This window comes from Perognathus longimembris, chromosome 23, assembly GCF_023159225.1.
Source record: "Perognathus longimembris pacificus isolate PPM17 chromosome 23, ASM2315922v1, whole genome shotgun sequence".
NCBI lineage: Eukaryota > Metazoa > Chordata > Mammalia > Rodentia > Heteromyidae > Perognathus > Perognathus longimembris.
The window spans coordinates 9,339,156-9,366,289 of record NC_063183.1 but is presented as its reverse complement, the minus strand read 5'-3'; the positions used below and the strand labels follow the sequence as shown (position 1 = coordinate 9,366,289).

The window sequence follows — 27,134 nt, the reverse complement described above, 5'->3', positions numbered from 1 at the left end:
ATCCTGAACCGGACAGGGAGGAGAGGAGAAGGAGAGGACAGAGTGCTTGGAGCTAAGATGGCACCTGCGGTGGATGGGTCAGGGTTGGTGCGTGTTGCTGGTGAGAACCTGCAGGAAGCCCAGAGCAGGACAGAACCCAGCCCAGGACAGAGAGCTTTCCAGAACCTCCGCCATGCTGTAGGGGCAGAAAGCCCTCAGGAAAGGGGTGGGAGCTGTTCACAGTCCCATGATGGGCCGATCTCAGGACAGAAGACGCTGTTCCCCTCCATTCCCCTCCTCCTCCTCTCCTCCTCTGCCTCTACACCCCCTTCCCCCTCCTTTCCATCCTCTTTCTCCTCCCCTCCATTGTCTTCCTCATCCTCCTCCCCCTTCTCCCACCTGCTCATCATCTCCCTCCTCTTCCTCCTTTTCTCATCCTCTCTTACCTCCTCCCCATCTTTCTTTCCCTATTCCTTCTTCTTCTGCTCCTCTCTTCCTCTTCCTTGTCCTTTTACTCTTCCACTTCCTCTCCTGTCTCCTGTGCTTTCCCTCCTCCTCATCTCCCTCCTCCTCTTCCCCTTCCTCCCTCCCCTCCTCCTTCCACGGTGGGCTGGGCACGGGATGTGGGAGGCGGTCTGGGTCTCGAGTGCTCCCCTCTCGGGCTGGGCCTCACCTGAGCTTGCTCTTGAGCGCGCTCATCTCGCGGCCCATGGCCTCGTTGCTCTCGGTGGCCTCGTCCAGCTCCCGCTGCAGCTTCCTGCGGTTGGCATTGATGCGCTGGGACTCCTCCTCCGCCTCCTCCAGCTGCCTCTTGAGTTGCTTGACCTTGGCGTTGCCTTTCTCCGCCTATGAGGGACAAGTTGGGGCTCAGCGGGGCGCCCGGGGGCTGTGAGGGGCAGGGAGGTCTGAGGTGCAGGCGGGGCAGGGCTACCTGCTCCTTGTACTGCTCCGCCATCTTGTGCTCATCCTCCACCTGCAGCAGCACCTCCTTCAGCTTCTTTTCCTTCTGCTTCAGTGCCTTGGCGGCCGCCTGCTTCTCCCTACACACAACCAGGAAAGGGGGGTGCTTGTGAGCCCAACCCCAGGGCAAGGTGCACCCCACACCAGGCTCAGACACAACTCTCTGTGGAGTTGGAAATCCTGAGAGTGAAGGTTCAAGACCAGCCTGGGCAAACACTGAGACACACTCCCCCCCACACACACACACACCTTTTGTTTAACTTATTATGAGCAAAAGAACAATCTTAAGTTTTCTTCTGAGTAGCCAACCTTTTTTTTCCAGTTTTCTTTTTGTTTTGTGGGGTGTTTTGTGTTTTTTTTTTTTTTTTTTGGCCAGTCCTGGGCCTTGGACTCAGGGCCTGAGCACTGTCCCTGGCTTCTTTTTGCTCAAGGCTAGCACTCTGCCACTTGAGCCACAGCGCCGCTTCTGGCCATTTTCTGTATATGTGGTGCTGGGGAATTGAACCCAGGGCCTCATGTATATGAGGCAGGCACTCTTGCCACTAGGCCATATCCCCAGCCCGGGTTTTTGGTTTTTTTTGTTGGTTTGTTTTTTGCTAGTCGTGGAGCTTGAACTCAGGGCCTGAGCACTGTCCCTGGCTTCTTTCTGCTCAAGGCTAGCACTCTACCACTTGAGCCACAGCGCCGCTTCTGGCCATTTTCTATATATGTGTTGCTGAGGAATCGAACCCAGGGCTTCCTGTGTACGAGGCAAGCACTCTTTGCCACTAGGCCATATCCCCAGCCCCCTTGATGGAGACATTTTACGGCATCTTCATACTCACACATAATTGCAATGTATTTCAAAGTTACATACCTTCTTATTTTTCCTTCCTATTCCTAAGTAGCTCCAGAGTTGGAATTGTGTCTGTTCATGTCTATGCAGGTGTATGTGCGTCTTTTGTTAGAATGAGGCCTATCTGAGAGGTGGCACACACCTCTCATCCCAGCTCCTAGCTAGTGTAAATAGCATCCCAGGCCAGGCCAGCCCAGGAAATAAAACCAAGACCCTGTTTGAAAGAAATAAGTTTAAAATTAAAGGGCTGGCAAGCCTGCTGGTGGCTCACGCTTGTAAATTCTAGCTACTCAGGAGACTGAGAGCAGAGGATATTAGTTCAAAGCCAGTCCAGGCCGGAAAGTCCCTGGTGAGGGATGGAGGTGCACGGCAATAATATATAAATAATTGAGATGCTCGCGGTGTGACGGTCACAGCGCGTGTGATGTCATGCACGTGTCAGTGTGCGAGGGGGGCAAAGCCCTGAGCGCTCCTGACGGCCGCAGGGCCGGGGATGTTGCCGACGCCGCCCTGCACTCCTGCCTCCACTCCTCCCTCCGCACCACCGACCGAGCTCGTTCTGAGCCGGCGGAGCTGAGGCTCGGCCGCTCACCTGGCCTCCTGCTCCGCCTGCTCCTCCAGCTGCGCGACCTTGGCCTCCAGCGCCGCGATGGTGGACTTGAACTTGGACCTGACGGCGCCTTCCATCTCCTGCAGCTTCCCGCGCAGCTCCTTGTTCTGCCGCTCCAGCTGCTGCCGCGCGCTCTCGTTCTTCTGGGCCGCGCTGCGCTCCGTGGCCAGCTCGTTGCTGAGCTGCTCGGCCTGCAGCGGGGGGGGGGGGGGCAGAGAGGGGGGCAGAGAGGGGCACATCGAGGCTCGGATCAACCCCAGCCTCCTCCTCCGTGAGTCCCTGGGACAGGGCCTCCCAGCTCAGTCTTCCTGTCTCCAACTCCCGAGTAGCTGGGATTACAGGAGTGTTCCACCATACCTGGCTTCCACAACCATCCCCTGACCAGCGCTAGCCTCACGTGGGAGGGATGCTGTACCCAGGCTAAGAACAGCGAGGGAGGGCATCCCGGGCCTGCCTCTTGTTGGGGGCACATAGGGCCCTGGTCTCTAACATCAGCTGCCCCCCCCAGCCTAGTGCAGGACTTGGGGAGACAGCCGGGCACTGTGTCTCATCAGTACAGGTATCACAGCTTGCCCAGCTAGGCCCACACCCCGCCTGGGGCTTCACCTGCTGGGTGGCCTTGCGGACGCGATCACTCATGGCCTCCATGTTGCCCTGCTCCTCCTCCAGCTCCTCCTCCAGCTGCGCGATCCGGGCCTCCAGGCGCCTCTTCTCGTCCTGCAGCGTGTTCCTGGGGGGGTGCAGCCATCTTGGGACCTGTCCCCCATCCCCCGGGGAACACCCCCCCAGTGTTCTCATGTTAATTATGGAGAGGCCCGCAAGGTCCCCTCCCCCAGCTAGCAAGAGGGAGGACGGAGCAGGAACCAGTTCTCCCCTCCTGCTCCCCAACACTCCCCATTCAGAGGGAGTGGACGCAGCCACCCCTCTTCACCGGGGATCTGTGCCTGATGAGGGAGCTCAGTCGGCCATCAGCATTCCCCTAGGGTCCGCATGCACCCCAGGAGCTGTGGCCCTGGTCCCCTGTGCCCCGAACCTTCCAGACAGGCTGCTGGCCAGCTCCTCGGACAGCTCCTCCTTCTCCAGGTCAGCCTGCTTCCGTGCCCGCTCGGCCGCCGCCAGGTCCTGCGGCGGGAGGAGACGGCTTGTTGCGCCCCACAGAGGGGCCCATCACCCCAGCTCCACGCCCCCCTGCAGTCTCTAGAGACCCTGAAGTGCGGGGCCCCTGGGTTCAGGAAGGCCCTGTGTGTCCCTCTTGGCTTGCTCTGGGAGACTGGTATTTGGGGGGGGAGGGCGCTACCTCCTGGAGCTGCATGAGGTCGGCCTCCAGGCTCTTGGCCTTCTTCTCATTCTCCTTGGCTGTGGCAAAGATCTCATCCCTGGAGGCCCGCGCGTCCTCCAGCTCTCTCTGGAAGTCCTTCATCTGGGCCTGCGCGGGGCACATGCGCCGGGGCGTCCTGAGGGGGTCCTCGCTCGTGCCCGTCCACCGCCCCGGCACCCGCCCGCCCGCTCGCCCCGCACCTGCAGCTTGCGGAGCTGCTTGATGGCCTCCTCCCGCCCCTTGACGGCCGAGTCGGCCTGCAGCTCCAGGTCCTTCAGGTCTCCCTCCAGCTTCTTCTTGGCCGCCGCCGCCAGCGTGCGCTGCTTCCGCTCGTCCTCCAGCTCCGTCTCCAGCTCATGCAGCTGCGTGCAGGTCGGGCAGAGCCGCCCGGTGAGCCCCGCGCTCCAGGCAGCCCCTGCCCACCCCCCGGGGGGGGCCTCCCCCCCCCCCAGCTCTCCACAGAGCCCCGGGCCACCTGCCGCTGCAGCTGCCGCCGCTTCTCTTCGTTCTGCTCATCCCGGGCCTGCAGGTCCCGCTCGAACTGGCCCTTGAGCGCCTGCATGTTGACCTCGAGCCGCAGCTTGGCGTCCTCCGTGGCCTGCAGCTCATCCTCCAGCTCCTCCAGCTGCGTGCGCATCTCCTCCATCTGCGTCTCCAGGGCGCGCTTGGACTTCTCCAGCTCGTGCACCTGTGGGCGGGGCCTCCCCCAGGGTGAGGCCTCATTGCGCTCCCCCCCATCCTCCACCCTCACCCCAGGTCCTGGCCATGACCTGCAACCTGCGGCCCGGCACGCGTGACTTACGTTCTTGCCCACGTCATCCTTGGAGCTGACCAGGTCTTCCATCTCGGCTTTGAGCATCTTGTTGGTCCTCTCCAGCTCCTCCTTGGCCTCCAGCGCCTCCTCCAGGGCCCGGGCCAGGGACAGCGCCTTGGTTTCCTTCTCCCTGGCTTCGGCCTCCGCGCGGTCCCTCTCATCCGCGTATTTCGAAGAGATGTTCTTCTCCTCGGCCAGCAACTGCCGCGCGACACAGAGCAGGCTGAGGCGCCTGGAGCCCTCGCTACTCTACCACACCGCGGCTTCCTGTTACTTCTTTTTTGCTGGTCCTGGGGCTTGAACTCAGGGCCTAGGCGCTGTCCTTGAGTCCTTGTGCTCAAAGCTAGCGCTCTACTGCTTGAGCCACAGCGCCGCTTCCGACTTTTGCAGAGTATTTTATTGGAGATAGGAGTCTCACGGACACTCTTGCCTAGGCTGGCTTTGAACCACCATCTTCAGATCTCAACCACCTGAGTAGCTAGGATTCCCAGCGTGAGCCATCGGCACCCGGCATTAATGTAGCGGCTCTCCGGGGCTTCCCTGTCTTGGTTCTACTTTGCCAGGCTTGAATTTGATACAGTGAACCTTATCAGGGGAACGCTTTGCATGTGACGCACAAGCGCAGTCGTCTCTGCGCATGCACCTGGGTTGCCGGCAGGAATGGGCCTCAGTTCCTCTCCAAGCTAGAACCTAAGTGAGCAAGGACTGTGAATAGGGCCTAGTGGTAGTGTTTGCCTTATATACACAAAGCCCTGGGTTCAATTCCCCAGCACCACATATATAGAAAACGGCCAGAATGGGCGCTGTGGCTCAAGTGGTAGAGTGCTAGCCTTGAGCAAAAAGAAGCCAGGGACAGTGCTCAGGCCCTGAGTCCAAGGCCCAGGACTGGCACCAAAAACAAAACTAAGTGAGCACCACTTTGCAGGTGACCCCCGTGGCGTTAGGCTCTAGAAAAGTCTAGGCAGCGGCCCCCACGGCTATGGAAGGCAAACCCCCGGGCTCTGGGCCCCGGGCCGAGCCCCTACCTGGTCAAACTTCTTCTGCTTCTTCTCCAGGTTGGACACGAGCTGCCGCTGGTTGTCCAGGTCCACCAGCAGGTCGTCCAGCTCCTGCTGAAGTCTGTTCTTGGTCTTTTCCAGTTTGTCGTAGGCGGCGGCCTTCTCCTCATACTGCTGCGTGAGGCCCTCGATCTCCTTCTGGAACCTCTTCTTGCCCTCCTCCATTGCCTCCACGGTGCTGGCCAGCTCCTGCAGCTTCTTCTTGGAGTCGGAGAGCTGGAGGGGGCGCGGCGGGGCAGGGTGAGGGCTGAGCCCCCCCGGCTGCCGGCTGCCCGCCCGCCTGGGAGGGGACCGGGCCGCGGGGCGCACCTGCACGGTGAGCGTGGCCACGTGGCGCTCCAGGCCCTGCCGCGCCTCGGCCTCCTCGTCCAGCTGCTCCTGCAGGCCGTTGCGCTCCTCCTCCAGCTGCCGCAGCTTGGTGGACACGTGCAGCTTCTGGCGCGTTTCTTCCTGGAGCAGCTCCTGCGGGGCCGGCATGGGGGTTCCAGAGAGCCGCCCCAGCCGGAACCGAACCCGGGCCCCACCCCGGGCCCCTGGAGGACGCGGAGCCTCTCACCTGGGTGTCCTGCAGCTGGGAGCTCAGGGACGCCACGTCCTTGGCCAGCTTGATGGCCTTGCCCTCCGCCTCGTTGAGCAGGCTCGTGACGCTCTCCACTTCGTTCTGATCGAGAAGGAGACCCCGTGAGCAGAATCGTGCAGAACAGGGCCCTCGCTAAGCGAGACGAGCCCGGCAGGGTCCAGGACGAGAGAAGGCACCGACCAGCCCTGAGAGACGCCCTTCACGCGCGCGCGCGCGGTTCCCGGCCCCCCAAAACTGTACTGCTGAGAACCCGGGTGAGCCCCAGCTGGGTTGCCAGGGCCCAGCAGCAGGGCTGAGCCCGGAGGTGCTGAGGCGCTGTGCGGAGGATGATGTGGGCGCCCCGTGGACACCCAAGGCTGCTGCACCCATGCCCTTTCACCCGCACACCACAACCAAAGACACAGACGGCACTCCCAAGCCTCTGCCCAACCCCCAACGCCATTCACAGTGAGGTCACGCGTGGTTGTGGGTAATAAAACCTCCGCCATTGAGTCACTGCACGCGTGAGAAATTGTACTTCCTTCCCCGGCCCCCACACCCCCGCCGCACACGCACCCAGCCCTGGGCAGCATGCCTGGCATGCCAGGCCACGCACGTGGCACCTCAGGAAGACAGACGGCAGCCACCCAGCCACGGGGCCCTACGGCCATGCCCCCTCCGGCCGTCCCTGAGCACAGGGCCTTTGCACATGCTGCCCCGCTGGCCCCGCAGGTTCCTTCTCTTTCTACTCGAGGCTCCCGTGTCGCACGTCGTTCTCGTCGCCATGCAACTGCACGTTGCGTGACGAAGGGCGCGGAGCTGGCGTCCCGGGCTGGGGCGGGGCGCGCTCACCTGCAGCTTGTGGGCCTTGTCGCTGAGCTCGGCGCGCGCGCGCTCGCCGTCGCTGCACTTGGACTGCAGCTCCTGCAGCTGCGCCTCCAGCTTCTTGCGCCTGTGCTCCACCTCCTGCTTGGCCTGGCCCAGCGCCCGCAGCTCCCCGGCCAGGTCCGCGTTCTCCTTCTCCAGCGTCTGCTTGCTCTTGTCCACATTCGCCTTGGCCTGGGGGAGGAGGGGGACGTGGGGGGCGGGGGGGTTGCGGCCTCCCTGCCCTTGGCTGTGCTGCTCACACCCCCATGCCGCCTCGCCCGGGGCGGGAGGCACTTAGATCCGTGCTGACGGCCATTCTGTCCCACTCCTTCCGTAAGCGGGGACTATTCCCAGCCCTTCTTGGGTTTGTTTTGGTCCATACTTGGGTTTGAACTCGGGGCCTTGCCGCCGCTCTGTCAGCTGAGCCCCCTCAGCCCCCCTGGCGCCAGGAATTTTCCAGATAGGATCTCACTTTCCTGCTCAGGTCCACTTGGACTGTGCTCCTCCTGTTTGCACTTCCACAAGAGCCGGGATGACGGGCGCACGCCACAGCTCCCGGCTCACTCGTGGAGATGAAGTCTTGGCTGCGTTCTCTTCCCAGGCCCGGCTCCGCACCGCCCCCACGGCTGGGATTACAGGCAGGGGCTCCCGCCCCCGGCTCTGTCCTCAGCGCACCTGACTGAACCTTCGCGTGGAAATTTCCCACCCCGGCGTGGTCGGTTTGAGATTGGGGAGCGTGTCTGACCTGACCTGGGGGCCCCCTCCAGCAGGGCGCTGGCTCACCACGTACCCTCTTGAGCTGCTCCAGCTGCTCCGTGAGCTCCTCCACCGCCTGTGCGTGCTTCTGCCGCATCTCCTGCACCTGCGCCTCGTGGGAGCGCGTCTCCTCGTCCAGGGCCTTCTTCAGCACCGTCACCTCCTGCTCCCGCTTGGCCCTGGGCGACAAGAGCCAGGGGTCACCCCCAAAATGGACAGGGACTCCGGGACGCAGAGCTGAGCACCCCGCGGCCCGGTCCCGGAGGCCCGCGCGGGGCGGGGCAGCACCTGAGCTCCTGCTGCGTGGCCGTGCTGTCCAGCGTGTCCTCCAGCTCCGTCTTGAGCGCCTCCAGCTCCTCGCCCAGGTCCCGCTTCTGCTTCTCCGCCTTGTTCCGGGCCGCGCGCTCCGAGTCCAGGTCCTCCTGCAGGTCGGAGATGTGGCCCTCCAGCTCGCGGATCTTCTTCAGGGCGTTGTTCTTCTGCGCGATCTCATCGTCCAGCCTGCCGGGGGGCGGGGGCACCGGGGCTGAGGGGGCCAGCTCCTCACGACACCCCAAACTCTCACGTCCAGGGATTTCAAAAGACACCCCCCACACGGCGGGGAGGCTCTGTGTGGAACGAGAGTGCCAAGAGTGTACAAGCAGGGGGTGCCTGTAATCCCAGCGCCTGGGAGGCTGAGGCAGGACCATCTCCGGTTCCACACCAGCCGGGGCTACATGGTGACACCCTATCTCAAGAAAAAAGGAAAAGAAAAGGAAAAAAGCCCAGTATCGGTGGCTCACGCCTGTCGTCCTAGCTACTAAGGAGGCTGAGATCTGAGGATCGTGGTTCAAAGACACAGCCCAGGAAGAAAAGTCCTTGAGACTCTCACCTCCAATTAAACAAAAATAAAACCAGAAGTGGAGCTGCGGCTCAAGTGGCAGAGCAAAAAAAAAAGTGGAAGGATAGTGCCCAGGCTGAGTTCAAGCCCCAGTACAGGCACATACACGTGTGCACACACACACGCACACGAGACAGCTTCTTTCCCTCGTATACGTTTCCGGCAGGGCTGGGGATTGAACCCAGAGCCCTCTGCGCATCCGCGAAGCAGGCCCTGGGCCCTCGTGATGCTTTCCGCCTGGTCCCTGACGCTCTGTCCCCCCACCTCCTCTCTCTAGGGGCGGCACGGTGGCCTCCACACCGGGCCCCTCCCTGGTGGGGTGACGCCCTGGGGCGGTGGGTGGGGGGGGAGTAGGGTGACCGGATGACGGCGTGGTCAAGACATGATCTGAGGGGAGGCGCGAGAGACTCGGGCCAGCAGAGCACTGCGCCAGCGGGCGACAGCAGCAAGCGAGGAAGAGCGAGCCCGCAGGGTGGACCGGCCGCAGTACGCAGGCGCGGGCGCCGTCCGTGGCGCAGGGCCGCGGTGTGTGAGCAGGGAGGGGGCGGCCCCGCCCGCCCCGGCGGCGCCCGCCCCGCGCTACCTGGCCAGCGCGGCCTGCAGCTCCTCCTCCTTCTTGGCCAGCTGCGCCCTGAGCTCGGCGATCTGCGCCTGCAGCTCCGCGATCTGCTCGTGGAAGTCGCTGGCGTCGCCCTCCAGCTTCCGCTTCAGCTTCTCCAGCTCCTGCCGGCTCTTCTCCTCCTTCTTCAGCCGCACTGCCGTCAGGAGCGGGGCGTCAGGAGCGGGGCGCCTTGCCACCGCCCCCCTCCCCCCACCCCACCCCGCGCCGGCCTCCCGTGGCCCTGTGTGGCCTCCATCCCCCGTCCTCCACTGCTCAGCCTCCTGAGTCGCGGGGATGACTGAGCCGCTTCCCCGGCTCACCCTCCAGCTCCGAGATCATCGACTCGTGCTTGTTCTTCAGCTTCGTGAGGTTCTTGGCCTTCTCCTCCTCCTCCGCCAGGTTGGTGGTTAAGTCGCTGATCCTTTCTTCCAGAAGCTTCCGCTCCTGTGTTGATGGGTGGGGAGGGGGACAGGAGGGAACACGGTCAGCTGTTCCTAAGTCACCTACTTAGGTTTTGCTTCTCGTATTCCTATACGGACAGTTGAGACAGAGGCTCGCGTTAGAGGGATTGAAGTGCTAGAGCGGTTCCGTGACCCACTGGCGACCTGTCATCTCATCCCTCCTGCGCATGCCCAGCTCCAGGGGCGCTCTTTCCAGCCCTGCCCCACACCACCGCGTCCCTGCCCCAGGGCCTTTGCACAGTGGGCCGCTCTAGATGACTCTGCTATTACATTCCACGTCTCTGCTCGTCCTTTGCTAGAAAGCCTCCCCGGGAGGCCTCCCCACATCCCCGAGGTCAATGTCTTCAGATCCCAGTCCCCACAGTGAGGTCTTTCTGCACACCCCACCCCCCGAGGCCCTGGCACAGGGAAGAGGTTCAGGGGTCCCCGCCACACCTTGGAGAGTTTGTTGTTCTGGTCATCCATGACCAGGATGTCATCCTCCAGCTTCTTGATCTTGGCCTCGGCCGTGACCTTCTCCAGCTGCAGCTTCTGCCGGGCTGCCTCCTCCTCCTCCAGCTGCTCCTCCAGGTCCTGGAGTGGGGGGGGGGGCGGCAGGGGAGAAACCCAAGGTGAACTCAGACACCCACAAACTCCAGGGCAAGGCAGAGCCTCCACCGTCGCCTCGCATGCTTGGTGGAGCTCTCCGTCCCCTTCTCCGTACAGTAGGGTAATGGGCGCCATGGCGGTTCTGAAATATGCACACGACTCTGGGGGGTGGGGCAGCCTATCACCATGCCCTGGGGGACCCCAGCAGCCCCTCAGCAGGCGTACACGCCATCCTGAGCCAAAACCACCCAGCTGAGCCTTTTCCGAGCATTCATCATGTCAGCTGAGTATGATTTCCAGTCTGGGCTGTTTTGTTACACAGCAGTAGCTGACACACAGGCACCAGGAGCGAGGTCAGAGGACAGAGCGAGCAGAGGCCATGAGGACTCGCTCCCTCCCAGGGCAGCCTTACTAGCATCTGCTGCGCCATCTTCTTCCTCTCCGCCTGCAGCTGCTGGCCCCGGTCCTCCTCCTCCTCCAGGCGGGCCTCCATCTCGTGCAGAATTTCCTCCAGCTCCTGCTTCTTGGCGGCCAGCCGGACCCGCATCTCTTCGGCCTCCGCGTACAGCTCCGTCTCCGCCTGGAGCTGCTCCTGAAGCAGGTTCTTCTCCTCGGCCAGCTGCACAGGGGGGTGGGAGGGTGCTGGTGAGAGCCCTCCCCCCCATCTCGTTCTGTCACCCACCCACCCCCACCCCCACAGCCCTGGCGGCACGTTTGCTGCACCTGCGTGTGCTTCTGCTCCAACTCCTTGAGCTCGCTCTCAGCCTTCTGCTGGCGCTCCTTGGTCTTCTGCAGCTCATCCTCCTTGGCCTGCATCTCCTCCTCCTGCCGCGTCACCTGCAGCAGCGGCTTCACCTGCACGCACACACGGACACACCCGTCTCACACGCCTGCCCGGCTCAGAGCCGGAGGGGAAGGGGGAGGGACCAGAGCGGCCGCTGCGTGTTCGGTGTGCACAGGACACACCATGACATGGGTGCAGTGGGCATCTGTGCAGGGCAGGGGCAAAGGCCGGGGCCCGGGGCCTTACTGGTCATCATTCTTACCATTGGTTTTCGTTTATGCTAGGTCTGGGGCTTGAACTCTGGGTCTGGGCGCTGTCCCTGAGCTCCCTGCGCTCAAGGCTAGCACTCTACTTTCCTGCCCAGGCTGGCTTCAAACCAGGATGCTCAGATCTCAGCCTCCTGAGTCACTAGGATTATAAGCATGAGCCACCGGCACCTGGACTTTTTTTTTTTTTGGCCAGTCCTGGGCCTTGGACTCAGGGCCTGAGCACTGTCCCTGGCTTCTTCCCGCTCAAGGCTAGCACTCTGCCACTTGAGCCACAGCGCCCCTTCTGGCCGTTTTCTGTATATGTGGTGCTGGGGAATTGAACCCAGGGCTTCATGTATACGAGGCGAGCACTCTTGCCACTAGGCCATATCCCCAGCCCGGACATATATTTTTTTTTCTTTTTAATGTCTTAACCTGTCCGAGCCTTTTTGTGCTTAAGGCTAGCGCTCTACCATTTGAGCCACAGCGCCACTTTAGGCTCTTTCCTGGTAGTTGCTTGGAGATGAGTCTCATGGACTTTCCTGCCCGAGCTGGCGTCAAGCTGCGATCCTCAGATCTCAGCCTCCTGAGCTGCTAGGATGACAGGCGTGAGCCACCGGTGCCCGCGCGGTGAGGCGGTTTTCTTAGCATAGTTTTTCAGGTGTTGGGTCAGAAGATGGCCATTTCGACATAGCGGGCCCCCTCCTGCCCTTCGCTGATCTGTCTCTTTGCCCAGCTGGCCATGGCCTGGCACACGGGAGACAAGGCGGGGGCCAACTCCCCCACGGGAGGGCGCGGACAGGGTGCGGCCGGATATGGCAACTGGGCTGACTCAGGGCCACTGAGAGCTGTCAGCAGAGGGGGTCCACGGGGCTGGGGGGCAGGCGGTCTCTGAGGAGAGGGCGGAGCACCCACCTTGGTGAACAGCCTCCACCACTGCCAGTTGCGCAGCTTCAGGTAGGCGGCGCAGTTCCGCTGGATCACCCGCATGGCCGTCAGCTGCTGCTGCCGCTTGGTGAAGGCCCTGGAGGGAGGGAGGCAGCCTCCAGGGACGGGCCTCCCCTGGCCTCCCCATCCCCGCCACAGGGGACGGCCGGCCCCCTCTGCCTGGAGCTTGGAGCCCCAGCACCACCCTTCTCAAAGGCCCAGGGGGACCCAGACCCACAGCCAGACCCAACACCCCTAGGAGACAAACCCACGCCGCCTCTTCCCTCTGCGACCCCTCCACGACCAGCGTTCCTCACAAACCCATTCTCTCCTTGGTTGTCTCTGAGAAATCTCAAACCAAACCAGCACTCTGCCATGTAAGGGCAGACTGGCTGGAAGAAAGCACAGAAGAGTCATGGCCGCCATCTTGGCCGCCATCCCAGATCAAGGCTAGAAGGGCCCGGAGATGCTGGCAGTGGGAAGGGTGGCAGGGCAGAACTTAGTTAAGAAGGCCAGGAAGCGGGGTCCACTGTGAGAACCAAGTGCTCTCCAGATCCGCCCCGGCAATCCCGAGCCCACTTGGCACGGATGGGGGGAGGGGGATCTTTACTTTCTGGCCAGGTAGCCCCGACACATGGCCTGGAAGGCCATGATGACGTCGGTGATCTTCAGGTCCCGCTCCTCCTCCAGGTGGGCCAGGACGCCGGTGCGGAAGAAGATCTTGCTCTGCCCGATCCTGTATAGGTTGGGGTCGAGCTCCAGGGCTTTGATCTGCAGGGAGGGTAGGCAGGAGGAGAAGGGCTCCCGTGTCCAGCCGGGCCATCTGGCCGACGGCGGGGCCTCTCCCACCCCCGCAGGAGCAGGGGGCAGTGGGGGCCAGGGCTGGACGTCCAGCAGGAGCTGGGGGGAGGCCGGGGCTGGGCTTACCATGAGAATGCAGGCCTGCTTCCCATCCATGAAGCCTTTGGGGATGGCATTTGCCGCCAGGATCTCATAGCTTGGAACAGAGGGCAGGAGTCACCCCAGGTCCCGGCGGTGGTGCTGCGCCCTCCCTGGCCCAGGCCCCGACCCCCCAGGGCACCCCAGCCGATGGCACTCACCGCTGGCGGAACTCCTGGAAAACAATCCTGTTGGGGAAGCCCTGGCGGCAGATGCGGATGCCCTCCAGCACGCCATTGCAGCGCAGCTGCTCCAGCACCAGAAACGCGTCCAGCTTGCCCGACTGCACAGGCAGAGGGAGCCGTGACCGCCGCGCCCCAGAGCGCGGGACCCCCCCCCCCCAGAGCAGCCTGGGACCCATTCCCCTTGCGGGTCTGGGGTCCTCACAGGGTGCAGCCAGGGGTAGGGCGGGGGGATCACACATCCTTAGTCCTACCCCCTTCCTTTTGGTCGATCCTGGGACTTGAACTCAGGGCCTGGGCGCTGTCCCCCAGTTCTTTTTGCTCAAGGCTAGCGCCACAGCACCACTTCTGGTTTTTGAGTGGTTCATTGGAAGTGAGAGTCACATGGGAACTTCTCTGCCCGGGCTGGTTTTGAACTAGGATCCTAGATCTCGGCCTCTTGAGTAGCTAGGAAGACAGGCCTGAGCCACTGACACCTGGCCTATCCCCTTTCTTTAAAGTAAAACCAAGTCGAACTGTGTAATCTAGGCTGGCCTCAGACTTTTGGTCCTCGTGCTCCAGCCTCCTGAGTACGGGCATTACAGGTGTGGGCTGCCATACCCAGCTATTTTTTTTTTTTTGCCAGTCTTGGGGCTTGAACTCAGGGCCTGAGCACTGTCCCTGGCTTCTTTTGCTCAAGGCTAGCACTCTACCACTTGAGCCACAGCACCACTTCTGGCTGTTTTCTATATATGTGGTGCAGCGGAATCGAACCCAGGGCTTCGTGTATACGAGGCAAGCACCCTTGCCACTAGGCCATATTCCCAGCGCCACACCCAGCTTTCTATGGCACTATGTGTCTTTTGCTCTCTACATACTGGCACATTAGCATCCCCTTGGTAGGAAGTGGGGCTTCTTCCTCTCTCTCCCCTCCCTCCCTCCCTTCCTGTCCATCATCCTCTCTACAGCCCTTCCCCTCCCCTCCCCCCAGCTCCACCCGGTTTTCACCACCACTGTCCTCTTCCATGCACTGCCACCCTCTTCTCCCCCCTGGACAACCACAGCGGCCTCCTGCCTCATCTCTCTCTCTAGTCCTGCCTCTGCCCCTCACTTGTTAATCCATACATGCGATGGTGACCTATTCCAGCTAAACTCCTTCCTACGGCTTCCTATGAATGGCTGAGCTCCGTTCAACACAGAAGGAACCCCACATTCTCACCCCTGCCTGCCTATCTACTCCGTCTAAGCAATGGGATCCCTGCCTTACACCGTATCTGTGCCTAGCATTCCTCTTCCCCCCTCCACCCCGTGGCCTCTGGCTTTGAGGGCTGCTCTGTACGTATGCACTGGAGGAATGGCACATGGATGTACGGCCTGTGCACCTCCAGGAATGAGGAATGGACTCCCATTTGGGCATCCCCTGCCCCCCCCCCCAGGCAGATGGGGCTCTTGGAGTGGGCAGGGCTGGGGGCAGGGCAGCCAGCTCCCTTCCTGGCGGGCCCCTGTGGCGCCCCCTCGTGGATGCCCAGCTCACCCTCTTCTCGTGGTTGGGGATGATGCAACGCACGAAGTTGGGCGTGGTGTTGCGCAGCGTGGTCATCAGCTTGCCCAGCTGCTCCTTATACAGCTGGCCCACCGTGCGGAACATGCCTTTCTTGGTCTTGGAGGCACTGGGCAGGGAGCTCTCGGTCATCTTGGCCATCTGGTCCAGGCCCACGATGCGGTCCACTGCGGGGCGCAGGCAAGGCTGTGCTCACCTCCAGGCTCCACCCTGGCCGCAGGCCGGAGGCCCCGGACACGAGGGTGGTGGGTGAGGAGGGGTCTCCGGGAGACCCCAAGGCCCCTCTGAGGGCTCTGCCCCTCTCCTCTCCTCTCCTCTGCTGACCAAAGCCAGCAGGGGGAAAGGCCAGGGGGTGGGGTGGGGATGGGCTTCCAGCAGCCTCATTTGGGGGCAGCCCAAGATTGCCTGAGTGACAGGGGCCTTTCTTGCTGCCCAGGCCTTGAGTGAGACAAGAGTCCCTCAGATCTGCCCACCCCAGGCTGGATTTGAACCATGATCTTCGGATCTCAACCTCCTGAGGAGCTAGGATTGCAGGAGTGAGTCGGCAGCACCCCGAGAAATCCTTTTCCTTTAGGATGAAGTCAGAGCCTCCCAGCCCTGCGGGTTCCACTCGGGGCACGCTCGGCCCTCCAGCCCGCCCTCCGCCTGCGCCGTCTCTCAGGCTCCCTCTAACAAGCTGCTTGCCTGACTGTCTCTCCCCCCCACCCCCCACCCAGCTTCCTGACACCCAGGGTTTGTCAGGGTGCAGTTTCAGAGCCCAGGCACAGCTGACCCCTCCCTATGCCTAAATTAAAGGGTGGCAGGTTTGTGGCCCAAGACGACCCACACTCTGGGCACCCAGGACCAGAGCCAAAACAGCAGTGCCCCACCCACACCCACTGCCCCACCCTGGACGGCCCACAGCTTCCTGCTTCCCCAAGGGAACATGCTAGAAATCCAGGTTCCGAGCCCCACAGCCACGGAGCTTCTGGCCAAGAATGGCCGGGGAGGGGCTGGGCTTTCGCCAGGCCCTGCTGACCACTGGCTGGACTTGGCGTGCTGCTAGCCCCGGGTCAGCCTCCGGAGCAGGACCCTGCCGTGTCCACGCAGCTCACTAGTGACCGCGGGGAAGCTGAGCCACTCGGCCACTTCCCCAGGCCCTCGCGGCTGGTGGCAAGTCCCTCCATTTGGGTGCGTGGCTCCCCTTCTCCTGCCCCATCTCCCTTCTCCAGCCAGAGCCCCGCCCTCGGGACTGTCTCCCCCTGGGGTCCAGGCATGGCCGCGGGGTGGCAGGTGCGCGCCTCTCCCCTGCTCCTGGAGCGCAGGAGCCGGCACCCGGGGCAGCGGGAAGAGGCGGAGGCCCGGGACTCACCGTCCTTCCACAGGTCGGCCACAAACTTGTCCGAGGAGGCGTTGAGAAGGGAAGTCACGTTGTCGTTCAGCGGGTCCATGTTCTTTGTCAGCCAGGCACTCGCGTTGTAGTCCACCTGTCCAGGAGCACACCCCACAGGTCAGGCACCCTGGCATCAGGCGGACACAGATGGCCAGACCCAAGTCCACCCATCTCCCTTCCGGGTCTTCTGAGATTGGACAGGAAGTGATGTCATGGGCGCCATGTTGGGTCAACACGTGCGCCAAGAAAGAGGCCACACACAGACCTGGCCCTGCACACAGTAGGGCAGCAGCAAATACAGTTAGGGGGATTATGGGATGTCAGTTGTTATGGCGACAGCTAGACCTAATCTATAAGGAGACTTGAGGGAAAAAAACCTCACACACTTAGAAAAGTCAGGAAATGAAAAGGAAACAAGCCAGGCACCATTGGCTCACACCTAGAATCCTAGCTCCTCAAAAGGCTAACATCTGAGGGCCAAAGTTCAAAGCCAGCCCAGGCAGGGGAAGGCCATAAGACTCTTATCTGCAATTAGTGAGCAAAAATCTGGGAGTGGAGCTGTGGCTCAAGTGGTAGGGCGATACACAGGCCTAAGCCAAGGTTTGCACGTGGGCAGCCATGAGGTGACAATGGGGGTGACGACAGTGATGAGTCTCATCTCTCGCAGTACCCTGGCTGCAGCTACCCGGCTGCAGCCCGCTGCCAATGACAAAGGTGTTTTTTTTTCTTTTTTGGCCAGTCCTGGGGCTTGAACTCAGGGCCTGAGCACTGTCCCTGGCTTCTTATTGCTCAAGGCTAGCACTCTACCACTTGAGCCACAGCGCCACTTCTGGCTTTTTCTGTGTATGTGGTACTGAGGAACGGAACCCAGGGCTTCATGCATGCTAGGCAAGCACTCTACCGCTAAGCCACATTCCCAGCCCGAGATTTTTGTTAAACCCAAGTGCTGGTCTGCCAGTCTGGCCGCCATGATGAAACACACAGAGAAGTTACAAGCATGGAGGCTGTATTTAGGATATGCTCGAAGTGGCTGCAAGTATTCTGTGGGGACCACGTGGGGACCACCTAGCTTCCCCTGCCCCAGCCCCGCCCTCGCACCTTCCCCGCATAGTGGATGATGGAGAATTCCGTCTTGTCCTTGAGCTGCTTGGGCTTCTGGAACTTGGGGTGGTTGCCCTGCTCAGAACACAGCTTCTCCACGAAGGACTTGTCAGTGGCTTTGGGGAACCAGCACTCCTCGTCCAGCAGGGCCAGCACGCCTGGGGGGTTGTTCTAAGGACGACAAGGCAGGCAGGGACAGAGTCAGGCATCGGGTCGCCCCAGTAGGCCAGGGAGAGCAAGGCAGTTCTCTCACTCCATCTCCATAGGTGCCTACCACTCAGGATGGATTTCTTCCCCCGCTTCTCCCAGTCGATCTTCCAATTACCCCTTGGCCAATAGGAGGCGGGCACCAAAGGACATGTTCTCTATCGCCCCCTGCTGCCCGATGCTTGCGGAACAGCCTTACCTCTGGGGCCTTGCAAGGCTATTCAGCTAGGATGCCCAGGCGCAAAGCATTGCCCGCGGCCTAGGGAGAGGGCAGGCCGCTCACCGGGCGCTCGATGAGCTCGATGCAGGGCTGCAGGTCCAGGCCGAAGTCGATGAAGTTCCACTCGATGCCCTCGCGCTGGTACTCCTCCTGCTCCAGGATGAACATGGTGTGGTTGAACAGCTGCTGCAGCTTCTCGTTGGTGTAGTTGATGCACAGCTGCTCGAAGGAGTTCACCTGTGGGGATGTGGGGGGAGTAGAAGGGCAATGATGTCAGAGGGGGAGCTCCTCCCCCAAGACCCCCCACACCATGGTCTTCCCTGAAGAGAGACCTTGTCCTTGCCACCTCAGCACCCAGGGAGAGCCTGACATCCTGCGCGGCGTGGCTCTCCTGCAGCGGTGTGAGGGTGCTTATTGTTCCTACCTGCGGCGTTCATCTACGGGCACCACATAGGCACAGACTCATCACCTTACAGCTGGGGAAACTGAGGCTCAGACCCAGAATGTCCATAGCAGATGTCTTTGGTGTATCCTTAAACCTTTAAGATTCTCTCTTCCTCTCTCCCTCCCTCCCTCCCACTCTTCCTCCCTCCCTCCTTTCCTCTCCTCTGACCTGCCTCCAGCAACTATGTCTACACCATGTGCAATTCTTCACTGAGCTTGTAAACAGTGCCTGGCTTGGGGGTAATCATGGGGATCAATTCAGGTTAATGTGGGGGCAGTAAGATGCCCCACTCCAAGATTCTGGGTGGAACTCGGAAATGGGATATGGGAAGTCCTCCTCCCCTTGCTGAGAGAAGATTGCGTGGAGCTGTGGCAGCCATCTTGCCACCATGAGGGGAGAACCTACCTGAACCAATATGGCAGGCAGGCAGGCCCTACCTATGGGATCCAGCTGTACTCCTGGCTGCCCCATTGCACAAACCAGCATATTCCCCATTGGCTTTCTGTCTGGTATAGCATCAAGCTTCTTATCTCAGCTAAACAGCTTTGTCTCCTCCAGTGGCCTTCCTCTGACACAATGCTTCCTTCACGGGAAGTCCCCTCCCCGAGGACCAAGGCCATGGCTGCCACCACCCCACCCAGCTATACCTCAAAGATCTCAAATCCAGCAATGTCCAGGATCCCCAGGAAGGACGCCCCCTGCCGATGGGTCTTGTCCAGGGCTTTGTTCACGCGGGTGAGTATCCAGCGGAAAAGCCGCTCGTAGGTGGCCTTGGCCAAGGCCTCGATGGCGAAGTCAGCCTGCAGGGGGCGTAGGGGGACATGCTACTACCTGAGACCAGCTTGTTCCCAACATCAAGCAAGGCTGAAGGTGCAGACTTCTGATTTCCCCCGCCGCCCCCCCCCCCCACAGTCCTTTAAAACAGGAGAAATAAAGGGGCAAGAGGTAATCTGCAAGAACCCTGAACGAAGAGGGGGAAGATCTCAGAAATGGCCGCACAGGGAAACACCTCTTGCCAGAGACCATGAAACCTGTACTGCCAAGTAGAGGTACACCAGCATTTCTGTAGTAAGCGCCCCCCCACCCCCACCCAGTCAGGCCTTCAGGTAAGAGATCAGAGAAGGTCCCGAGCGAGTGATGCTGCTCTTCTTATTTAGCACCAAATCCTCAAAATCTGACGTGGGGCTTTGAATATTCTATTGTTGAGTAGATAAGGGATACAGAAATGGATGGGTAGGTGAATGGATGGATGGATGATGGACAGATGCATCATGGATGATAGGTAGGTGGATGGATGTGTAGATGGATGGGTGGATGATGGATGGTGGGTGGATGAGTAGATGGATGATAGATGGATGGTGGGTGGGTGGATAAGTGGATAGATGACGGATGATGGGTAGATAGATGGCAGGTAGATGGAAGGATGAGAGGATGGATGAGTGGATGGACGGCTGAGAGGTGAATGGATAGATGGATGGATAGTGGGTGGATGAAGGGATGGATGACAGATGGATAGATGATAGGTCGGTGGATGGATGATGAGTGGATAGATGGATGAGGGGATGGATGGATGAGAGGTGGATGGATGGATGGTGATGGATGGTGGGTGGATGAGGGGATGAATGATGCTGAATGGATGAGGGGATGGATGGATGAGAGGTGGATGGGTGGATGGTGGGTGGATGAGGGGAGAGATGATGCTGGATGGATGGATGGCAGGTAAATGGATGACAGGTAGATAGATGGATGAGTAGATAGACAGATGAGAGGCGGATGGATGGATGGTGATGGATGGTGGGTGGATGAGGGGATGAATGATGCTGAATGGATGAGGGATGGATGGATGAGAGGTGGATGGGTGGATGGTGATGGATGGTGATGGATGGTGGGTGGATGGATAGTGATGGATGATGCTGGATGGATGGCAGTAGATGGATGGATGACGGGTAGATAGATGGATGAGTAGATGGACGGATGAGCGGTAGATCGATAGATGGTGGGTGGATGAGTGGATGGAGGATGGGTGGATGAATAAAAGAGCAGATGGATGGATGGATATATGAGTGGGGTAGATAGATAAGTGAGTTTGGGGTGGGTGAGTGGACAGAGGGAAGGTGACTAGAAGATTTTGTAGGAACCATGGCCAGGGTATCATATACCTGTTCTTTCGTCTGAGCTTTCTGCACCACATCCCGTCCAACTTTGATACGTGGGGTCAGGATGGCTCTGGTGAAGTCTGTCACGTTAATTCCTGCGAGGTGGCAAACTTTCTGTGCAGCTGGATGAAAGAGAGATCTGTGTGTGCATCACAAAAGAGCACCACTGCCCCCCGTGGCCATCTGCATCGTGTGTGTGTGTGTGTGTGTGTGTGTGTGTGTGTGTGTGTGTGCGCGCGCCAGTCCTGGATCTTGAACTCAGGGCCTGGGTGCTCAAGGCTAGAGCTCTACCACTTGACTCACAGCTCCGCTTCTGGTTTTCTGATGGTTAATTGGAGGTAAGAGTTTCAGGGACTTTGCTGCCTGGGCTGGCTTTGAGCTGTGATCCTCAGATCTCAGCCTCCTGAGTAACTAGGATGACAGGCCTGAGCTGCTGGCACCTGGCTTACATTTCTCATTCCCAGAAGGTTTCTGGCAGCATGTGGAGTTAATATGCAAGAAATGCTGATTTGGGGTGACTGTGAGGAGGGGTAGAATCAGCATAAACATAACTTGGGGTGCAGCTGCTCAGACCTCAAACAGCAAACTGGGGCCTCTCCCAGGTTCAGCCACCAGCTGTGTGGTGGAAAGCAGGCCATCCACCCACAAACCCAAAATGTTCCCTGTTTATTCACAGGTAGCATGATCACATTTAGAGGTAACAAAAACCCAAGTCCAGTTAAATGTGAATCTCAAATAAATGAAAACACTTTTTTTTAAGGCTGGCACCAGTAGCTCACCAGTAGCCTGTCATCCTAGCTACTCAGGAGGCTGAGATCTGAGGATCAAAGTTCAAAGCCAGCCCAGAGAGGAAGTCTGTGAGACTGATCTCCAATTTACTACCAAAGAGGCCAGAACTGCAGCTGTGGCTCAAGTGGTAGAGCACCAGCCTGGAGCTCAGAAGCTCAAGGACAGCGCCCAGGCCCCGAATTCAAACCCCAGGATTGTCACACACACAAATAATCAAATAAAGCAAAACACTGATTCAAGACTTCACTGGGAAGTTTGCAGAGAGAGAGATCAGCAGCCAGAAGGACCCCATCAGCTGCTATCCAGGCCCCCCATGCCTTCTACCTCCCCCCACAAACTCAACATTGACTCTTCATCCTTGGGACACAGGTTCGAGGAAGCCTGATACTGCTGCTGGCCCAGGACTGCTTATTGTGCCAGCAGCTTGTGTGCGTACGTGCGTGTGTGCATGTATGCATGTATGTGTGCGTGTATCTTGGGTAAGGGGGCAGAGACTACAAGCCATCACAAGACAGAACCCTGGCACCCACATGGTGGTAGGTAGAGCTTATGGGAGGAGCGTGGTGTCTCTCTCCAGATCGCTGTTTGCCGTGGACCCTAGCTGGACAGGCACTGTCCCCCACCCCACCAGTCTCCAAAGCCACCGGCCCCACCCACCTGTGTTGTCAGGCATGGACGCCTGGTCTGTGTTTCTCTCCTTCTTAAAGACAATGTTGCCCAGCTGCAGGACGGAGGACACCACCTTCAATATGGCTGAGGGGGGGAGAGAAGAAAAGACACAGCAGTGTCAACGCGGAGCCGCCTGGATGGAGCAGGAGACGTACAAGTCCCGTGAGGTGTGCCAGCCGGGCGGGCACCGGGCGTGGGGACTCAGTCCTTGCAGATGACCCTGCATCATGCAGAGTACTATGCTGCTGGGGAAAAGCAAGCCCCAGCCTGTCCACCTAGGGCAGCCGGCTGGCTGCTGTTACAAATATAGTTGTATTGACACACCATGGCGACACCCATGCGGTTCCAGATCCTCCTAGGTCATCTGTCTGCCGCAGGGGCAAAGCTGCACGACCACAACCAGCACCCCATGGCCCCCATCAGTGACCTGAGAGTGGGCCGAGCAGGGGGTGCCTCACCCAAGGTGGGGACAGCACCGGTGAGCACCAAGCAACCAGGCTTCGTCTAAGCTCCATTTCCACTTGGGCCCTGGCAGACATTATTCAAGGACTTTAAAGAACAGACGATGTCTTCCCACTGGCAAAGCCCAAAGAACCAGTCCCTGCTCTACCCACAATTGACTGCGTGTTGTGCGGCCTCGACTACCCTGGGCCTTCCTCGCCATGTGTACAAATGTCACCTTACGGTGCTGTTGGGTATTAACAGCGCATATGAAATAGCACGTAACCCAGCGCTGTGACCTCCTTGCTTCATTCTTATGATTGTTTCGGTTATTTCTGAAAGACGGCCTATGCTTGGCCCAAGCTAGCCTTGAACTCTCGGCCCTCCTGCCAAGTGCTGGGATTACAGGCAGGAGCCGATGCACCCAGTTTATTTCTCTCCAGTTTAAATATCTTCTAAGGATTTCCACAGAGGCCCACTGTTTCACGTGAAACAGTTCCATTCTTTCAACGGTAGACAGTAATTTAGTAAAACTTTTCAGTAAAACATTCTATTCTATTTATTTCTATATATTTAAAAATATATATACACATTAAAATATATATGTATATGTAGAGACACTGAACTATCAGTGACGGGGAGCAACTGAGCAAATAGCTGGCACACAGCAAGAACTGTGCGTGTGTGTGTGTGTATGTGTGTGTGTGTGCCAGTCCTGAGGCTTGAACACTGTCCCTGAGGGGTTTTTTGGTGGTTGTTGTTCAAGGCTAGCTCTCTACCATTTGAGCCACAGCTCCACATTCAGCCTGTTTGGTGCTCAACTGCAGGTCAGAGTCTCACGAGCTTTCCTGCCTGGGCTGACTTTGAGTCATGATCCTCAGATTGTAGCTTCCCTGGGTAGCTGGGATTACAGGCATGGGCCACAGCACATGTGTGTGTGTGTGTGTGTGTGTGTGTGTGTGTGTGTGTGTGTGTGTTTTGAAAGATCCAAAGCGAAATCATGCCATGTCCCAAATAAGAACAAATCCTCCCTGAGGAGCCCACAGTCTTGGATGCGAGACAGTACTCTGGCCGAGAGCTAGAAACATCACCCATAGTCAGCTGAGCCCAGAACCTTCTTTTCCAGCCCAGCCCTGAGCCGGCCTGCACTGGGGACCAAGCGTGTTTCAGGGCCGCCTCCTTCTCCCCATTCTCCAGCCAAAAGACCCTGGTCGTAGCATCATTACCTCTCCCACAGCCCCGCCATGAGGAATAGCTCATGAGCATGCCAATCAAACAGGGCCAACAAGCTCCATCCGGGGACTACAGCGGCCAACTTGCTCTGCGCTCCGGACACAGAGCCAAAGCATTAGTTGCTGCCAAGTCGATGTGACTTAAATCGAGATAATGCTGGTGACCAATGGAGGATGAGAGAAATCTGAGCACCTAGATCCAGCTAATCCTGAGACCCGACCTCTGAATTTCTCCGTGTTATGAGTGAACGACTGTCCTTCCGGCCTGTTTGGGTTCAGCTTTGGCCTTGAGGGGGAAGGGCAGAGGAGAGCGCTCCAGAGACGCCGCCGCCCTTCTCCCAGCCCTGGGGGAATGCGGAAGCAGGCCACGATTCTCTGGGTCCGGAACCAGAAGAACTGGCTTTGCGAAAAGCCCCCCAACTTTCTCGCCAGCCCATGTGCTCCCCATTCTCGTGGGCTTTTGCCCCTGGGGTGTCGCTATCCAAGTGACGTTAGCTCATGAGGGGGTCCTATGACAAGCTCGCCAGCCTATCATCAGCTCTTGGCCGATCACCCCCTTTTCTCGTCACCCCCTACTATATCAACTGCTAGCCACTCCCTTATTAAATCAGATTTGCTCTTGAAGCGTCTCTGAGATCCGCGTACGTCTGGCTTTCTTCACGGGTAAGGAGGGAGGTAAAGCGATCTCGTACGGCCGCGTGCACCTGAGGTCTTTCCTGAGCCCTCCACTCCACTCTGGCCTTACCTGCGGGTCGGGTGACCAGGGGAGAGGGTGAGAAAGGGAGCAATTACAGTAGAGTAGAGCCTGAACCCCCGCGCCAGGGGAGGCGACCCGAGCCCGGCACCGGCCATTGGGTCCCTTGCAACTGAAAAAGCCCCCGCGCAGCCAGAGCACGCACAAGCCACCCAGGGTACAGCTGGCACCCTTCCTTCCCAGCAAACACAGGCACGAACCCTGCCTCACCTAGCTGCTCCTCCTCGTTGAAGCCCATGATGGACATGGCCTCCAGGGTCTCCTGGAACATCTCGTCATCCTGGGCGGCGGGGATGGGCACGTAGCCATTGGAGAGGAACGTGTAGTTGTTGAAGCCCTCCAGCAGCAGGTCATCTGCAGGGGGCGGGGGAGGTGAGGCGCGTGTCTCCCCCAGGCCTGACTCCTTGTGGGGCATCATCACCTCCATCCCCAAGGTCTGGCCGGTTTCTGCCACCACGCAGGGCCACCAGAAAACAAAGCTGCCCCCAGCCATGCTGTCCTAAGTCCACCTGCTCCTCGCATGTCCCTTCCCGTCACTCAAGGCCGGCGCTCTGCCACGTGAGCCACAGCTCCGTGTCCGGCTTTTGAGTGGCTAAGTGGAGATTCCTGTCCCGTAGGCTTTTCTGCCCAGGCTTGGACCCTCCGTCTTCAGATCCCAGCCTCCTGAGCAGCCGGGGCTATGGGCATGAGCCACAAGTGCTGGGCTCAAACAGCATTCTCCGCCTGTGCCTCTCCCAGGGTGCCGATCCCCTATAGTGCCTGCCTTAAACAATCCTCTTCTAGCTGCTGCTGGTGCAAATCACTACGATGAAACATCACCTGTCACATATTCTGGAATCCACATCACACTGCACAGAACAGGGAACAGAGGAAATGGGGAAGGTGGGAGGAGGGGGGAGGAAAGAGGAGAGGAGGGTGGGGGGAAAGGTGGAAGGGAGGAGAAGGAGAGAAGAGGATAGAGGAGGGAGCAGGAGGGAGGAGGGAAGAGGAGAGGAGAAGAAGGAGGGAGGAAGGAGGACGAGGGAGGAAGGAAAAGGAGGGAGTGGGAAGAGGGAGAGAGGGAAGGAAGGAGGAAGAGGGAGAGAAGGAGGGAGGGAGGGGGAGGAGAGAAGAAGAGAGGAGGGAAGGTGAAGAGGGAGGAAGGAAGGGGAGAGGGAGGAGGTAGGAAGGGAGGAGGGAGGGAGGGAGGAAGAGCTTCTTGACCTGGGTCCTATGAGGTCCAGGTCCTAGTCACTTCTAGACCCTGCAGACGGAGTGTCCGCATTGCTCAGCGTGCTGGCCTGTGGTGCACGTGAGCGCCCGTGTGTGCCCCTGGAGGCAGGCTGTCCGTGTGGAGCGTGCAGCCTGACTGCCTGCTCGGGGGTCAGTGGTGGCTCCGGGCTCCCCTCCCCCACCTTCCCCTACCCCTCCCCCCCCCCCCCCCGCCGCCCTGTCACTCACTCTTCATCTTGTCCTTGGCCCCCGCGATCATGTAGTAGAAGATGTGGAAGGTCCTCTCATCCCGGGCCTGGCGGATGGCTCGCGACTTCTCCAACAGGTCTGGGCACAAGAGTTAAGGATTCTAGAAACATCACTTCCATGTCCAGCTCATCTAACGTTGCCCTGGGGCCCCAGGAGGGCTGAGAGGCTTGGCCTTTGCCGCCCCTCCCCACATACATGGGGGACCATCCAGTTCTTTCTCTTTGTCCAAGGTCCCGGAGGACCTGTGGGGCCACAGGGTGCTCCTGCTGGATGCCCCCCCAAACCAGAAGGAGACAGGAGTCATGTGCCCCCAGCATGAGGCCTATGGTGGCCCAGGTAGTGCTGATCCTGCCCCAGCCAGCGTCCATGGCCAGCGCCATGGACTCCTCTCCATCCCGAGCCAGATTTAGACATGAGGGAGAGGCATCTGCTGCCCCGTGGCACTGCACGACCCCCCTCAGGAGGCGGGGGTCCCATGGCCCCTGCGCAGCCCCCAGGAGGGGTGTCTGAGGGATACAGGTCTCGATGTTGGCCCCCACGATGTAGCCAGTGACGTCAAAGTTGATGCGGATGAATTTGCCCTGCATGAGAAAACTGAGTTCAGACAGCTCAGGCCAACCCCCAGCTGCAGGTTCCTAACTGCGGGGGAGGGGGGGGAGTAGGTAATGTGGGGACCCCAGGGGGCACAGTGGGGAATGGGGCCTCTGGCAAACGCTCAGAGCCCCCTCAGCTCTGTGAAGAGCTAGTCAGAGGCTGAGGACCGTGTACCACCCTTTTGTGTGCTACCCTTTGGCTCCTGCAATGGTCCTGCATCTATGATGAGTGCACCCAACTCAAGATGGAAAAACTGAGGCTGGCAGGGACTAAGGGGTGCCCCATCGCGACTCGGCTGACCGGAGGCAGCGCTGCCCTGGGGGGGCAAAGGCTGCTGACTTTTCCCAGACCTCCCCTCAACACACACACACACACACACACACACACACACACACACACACACGGCTCTACTGCTTACAAATCTGGAGGAATTGTCGTTCTTGACGGTTTTGGCGTTGCCGAAGGCCTCCAGGATGGGGTTGGCCTGTAGCAGCTGCTTCTCCAGCTCCCCCTATAAGGCCAAGCACGGTGGGAAGGGGCTGACCCTGGGCTCTGGGCACGCAGGCGCTCTCCTGCCTGCCAGCCTCTCTTAGACCTTGGGCAAAGCCAGGAGAGGCCTCTGCCACCAAGGACGCATGTTTGCGAGCAGGGCCACTCCTCTGTCTGTCCTACAGCTGCACAGTCGGCAACCGGCTCTACGGCCCACGGTGGCCCACTGGAGCCCACATCTCCCTCAACAAATCACCCTCCACGCGTGAGGCCTCCTGTGGAAAATGGGGAGCCCCCA

The 27,134-nt window shown here is 59.7% G+C and overlaps 2 protein-coding genes across 5 annotated transcripts in view; one reads left to right on the top strand and one right to left on the bottom strand.

The window, feature by feature from the left end:
* Window positions 1-6,645, top strand: part of Nde1 (nudE neurodevelopment protein 1) — a 37,784-nt gene extending 31,139 nt beyond the window's left edge. The window contains exon 9 of the mRNA XM_048332951.1: window positions 5,656-6,645. Coding sequence (XP_048188908.1) covers window positions 5,656-5,665 — 10 coding nt within the window. The 3' untranslated portion in view covers window positions 5,666-6,645. The remainder of the gene's footprint in view (window positions 1-5,655) is intronic.
* The window catches only part of Myh11 (myosin heavy chain 11), a 59,527-nt gene that overhangs the window by 4,219 nt on the left and 28,174 nt on the right, over window positions 1-27,134 (bottom strand). For all 4 annotated transcript variants that reach the window (XM_048332938.1, XM_048332939.1, XM_048332940.1 and 1 more), the window contains 35 exons: window positions 26,766-26,858; window positions 26,271-26,334; window positions 25,733-25,831; window positions 24,503-24,646; window positions 21,854-21,949; window positions 20,411-20,529; window positions 18,899-19,051; window positions 17,870-18,043; window positions 17,377-17,550; window positions 16,258-16,372; window positions 14,880-15,073; window positions 13,346-13,467; window positions 13,173-13,242; window positions 12,856-13,016; window positions 12,234-12,342; window positions 11,010-11,141; window positions 10,699-10,905; window positions 10,134-10,271; window positions 9,558-9,681; window positions 9,220-9,391; window positions 8,045-8,257; window positions 7,791-7,935; window positions 6,986-7,192; window positions 6,131-6,235; window positions 5,884-6,036; window positions 5,542-5,790; window positions 4,505-4,717; window positions 4,178-4,390; window positions 3,903-4,064; window positions 3,682-3,810; window positions 3,418-3,506; window positions 2,991-3,114; window positions 2,367-2,575; window positions 911-1,019; window positions 653-825 (listed from right to left, as the gene is read on the bottom strand). In XM_048332938.1, the coding sequence (XP_048188895.1) occupies window positions 653-825; window positions 911-1,019; window positions 2,367-2,575; window positions 2,991-3,114; window positions 3,418-3,506; window positions 3,682-3,810; window positions 3,903-4,064; window positions 4,178-4,390; window positions 4,505-4,717; window positions 5,542-5,790; window positions 5,884-6,036; window positions 6,131-6,235; window positions 6,986-7,192; window positions 7,791-7,935; window positions 8,045-8,257; window positions 9,220-9,391; window positions 9,558-9,681; window positions 10,134-10,271; window positions 10,699-10,905; window positions 11,010-11,141; window positions 12,234-12,342; window positions 12,856-13,016; window positions 13,173-13,242; window positions 13,346-13,467; window positions 14,880-15,073; window positions 16,258-16,372; window positions 17,377-17,550; window positions 17,870-18,043; window positions 18,899-19,051; window positions 20,411-20,529; window positions 21,854-21,949; window positions 24,503-24,646; window positions 25,733-25,831; window positions 26,271-26,334; window positions 26,766-26,858 (5,153 nt within the window). The remainder of the gene's footprint in view (window positions 1-652; window positions 826-910; window positions 1,020-2,366; window positions 2,576-2,990; window positions 3,115-3,417; window positions 3,507-3,681; window positions 3,811-3,902; window positions 4,065-4,177; window positions 4,391-4,504; window positions 4,718-5,541; window positions 5,791-5,883; window positions 6,037-6,130; window positions 6,236-6,985; window positions 7,193-7,790; window positions 7,936-8,044; window positions 8,258-9,219; window positions 9,392-9,557; window positions 9,682-10,133; window positions 10,272-10,698; window positions 10,906-11,009; window positions 11,142-12,233; window positions 12,343-12,855; window positions 13,017-13,172; window positions 13,243-13,345; window positions 13,468-14,879; window positions 15,074-16,257; window positions 16,373-17,376; window positions 17,551-17,869; window positions 18,044-18,898; window positions 19,052-20,410; window positions 20,530-21,853; window positions 21,950-24,502; window positions 24,647-25,732; window positions 25,832-26,270; window positions 26,335-26,765; window positions 26,859-27,134) is intronic.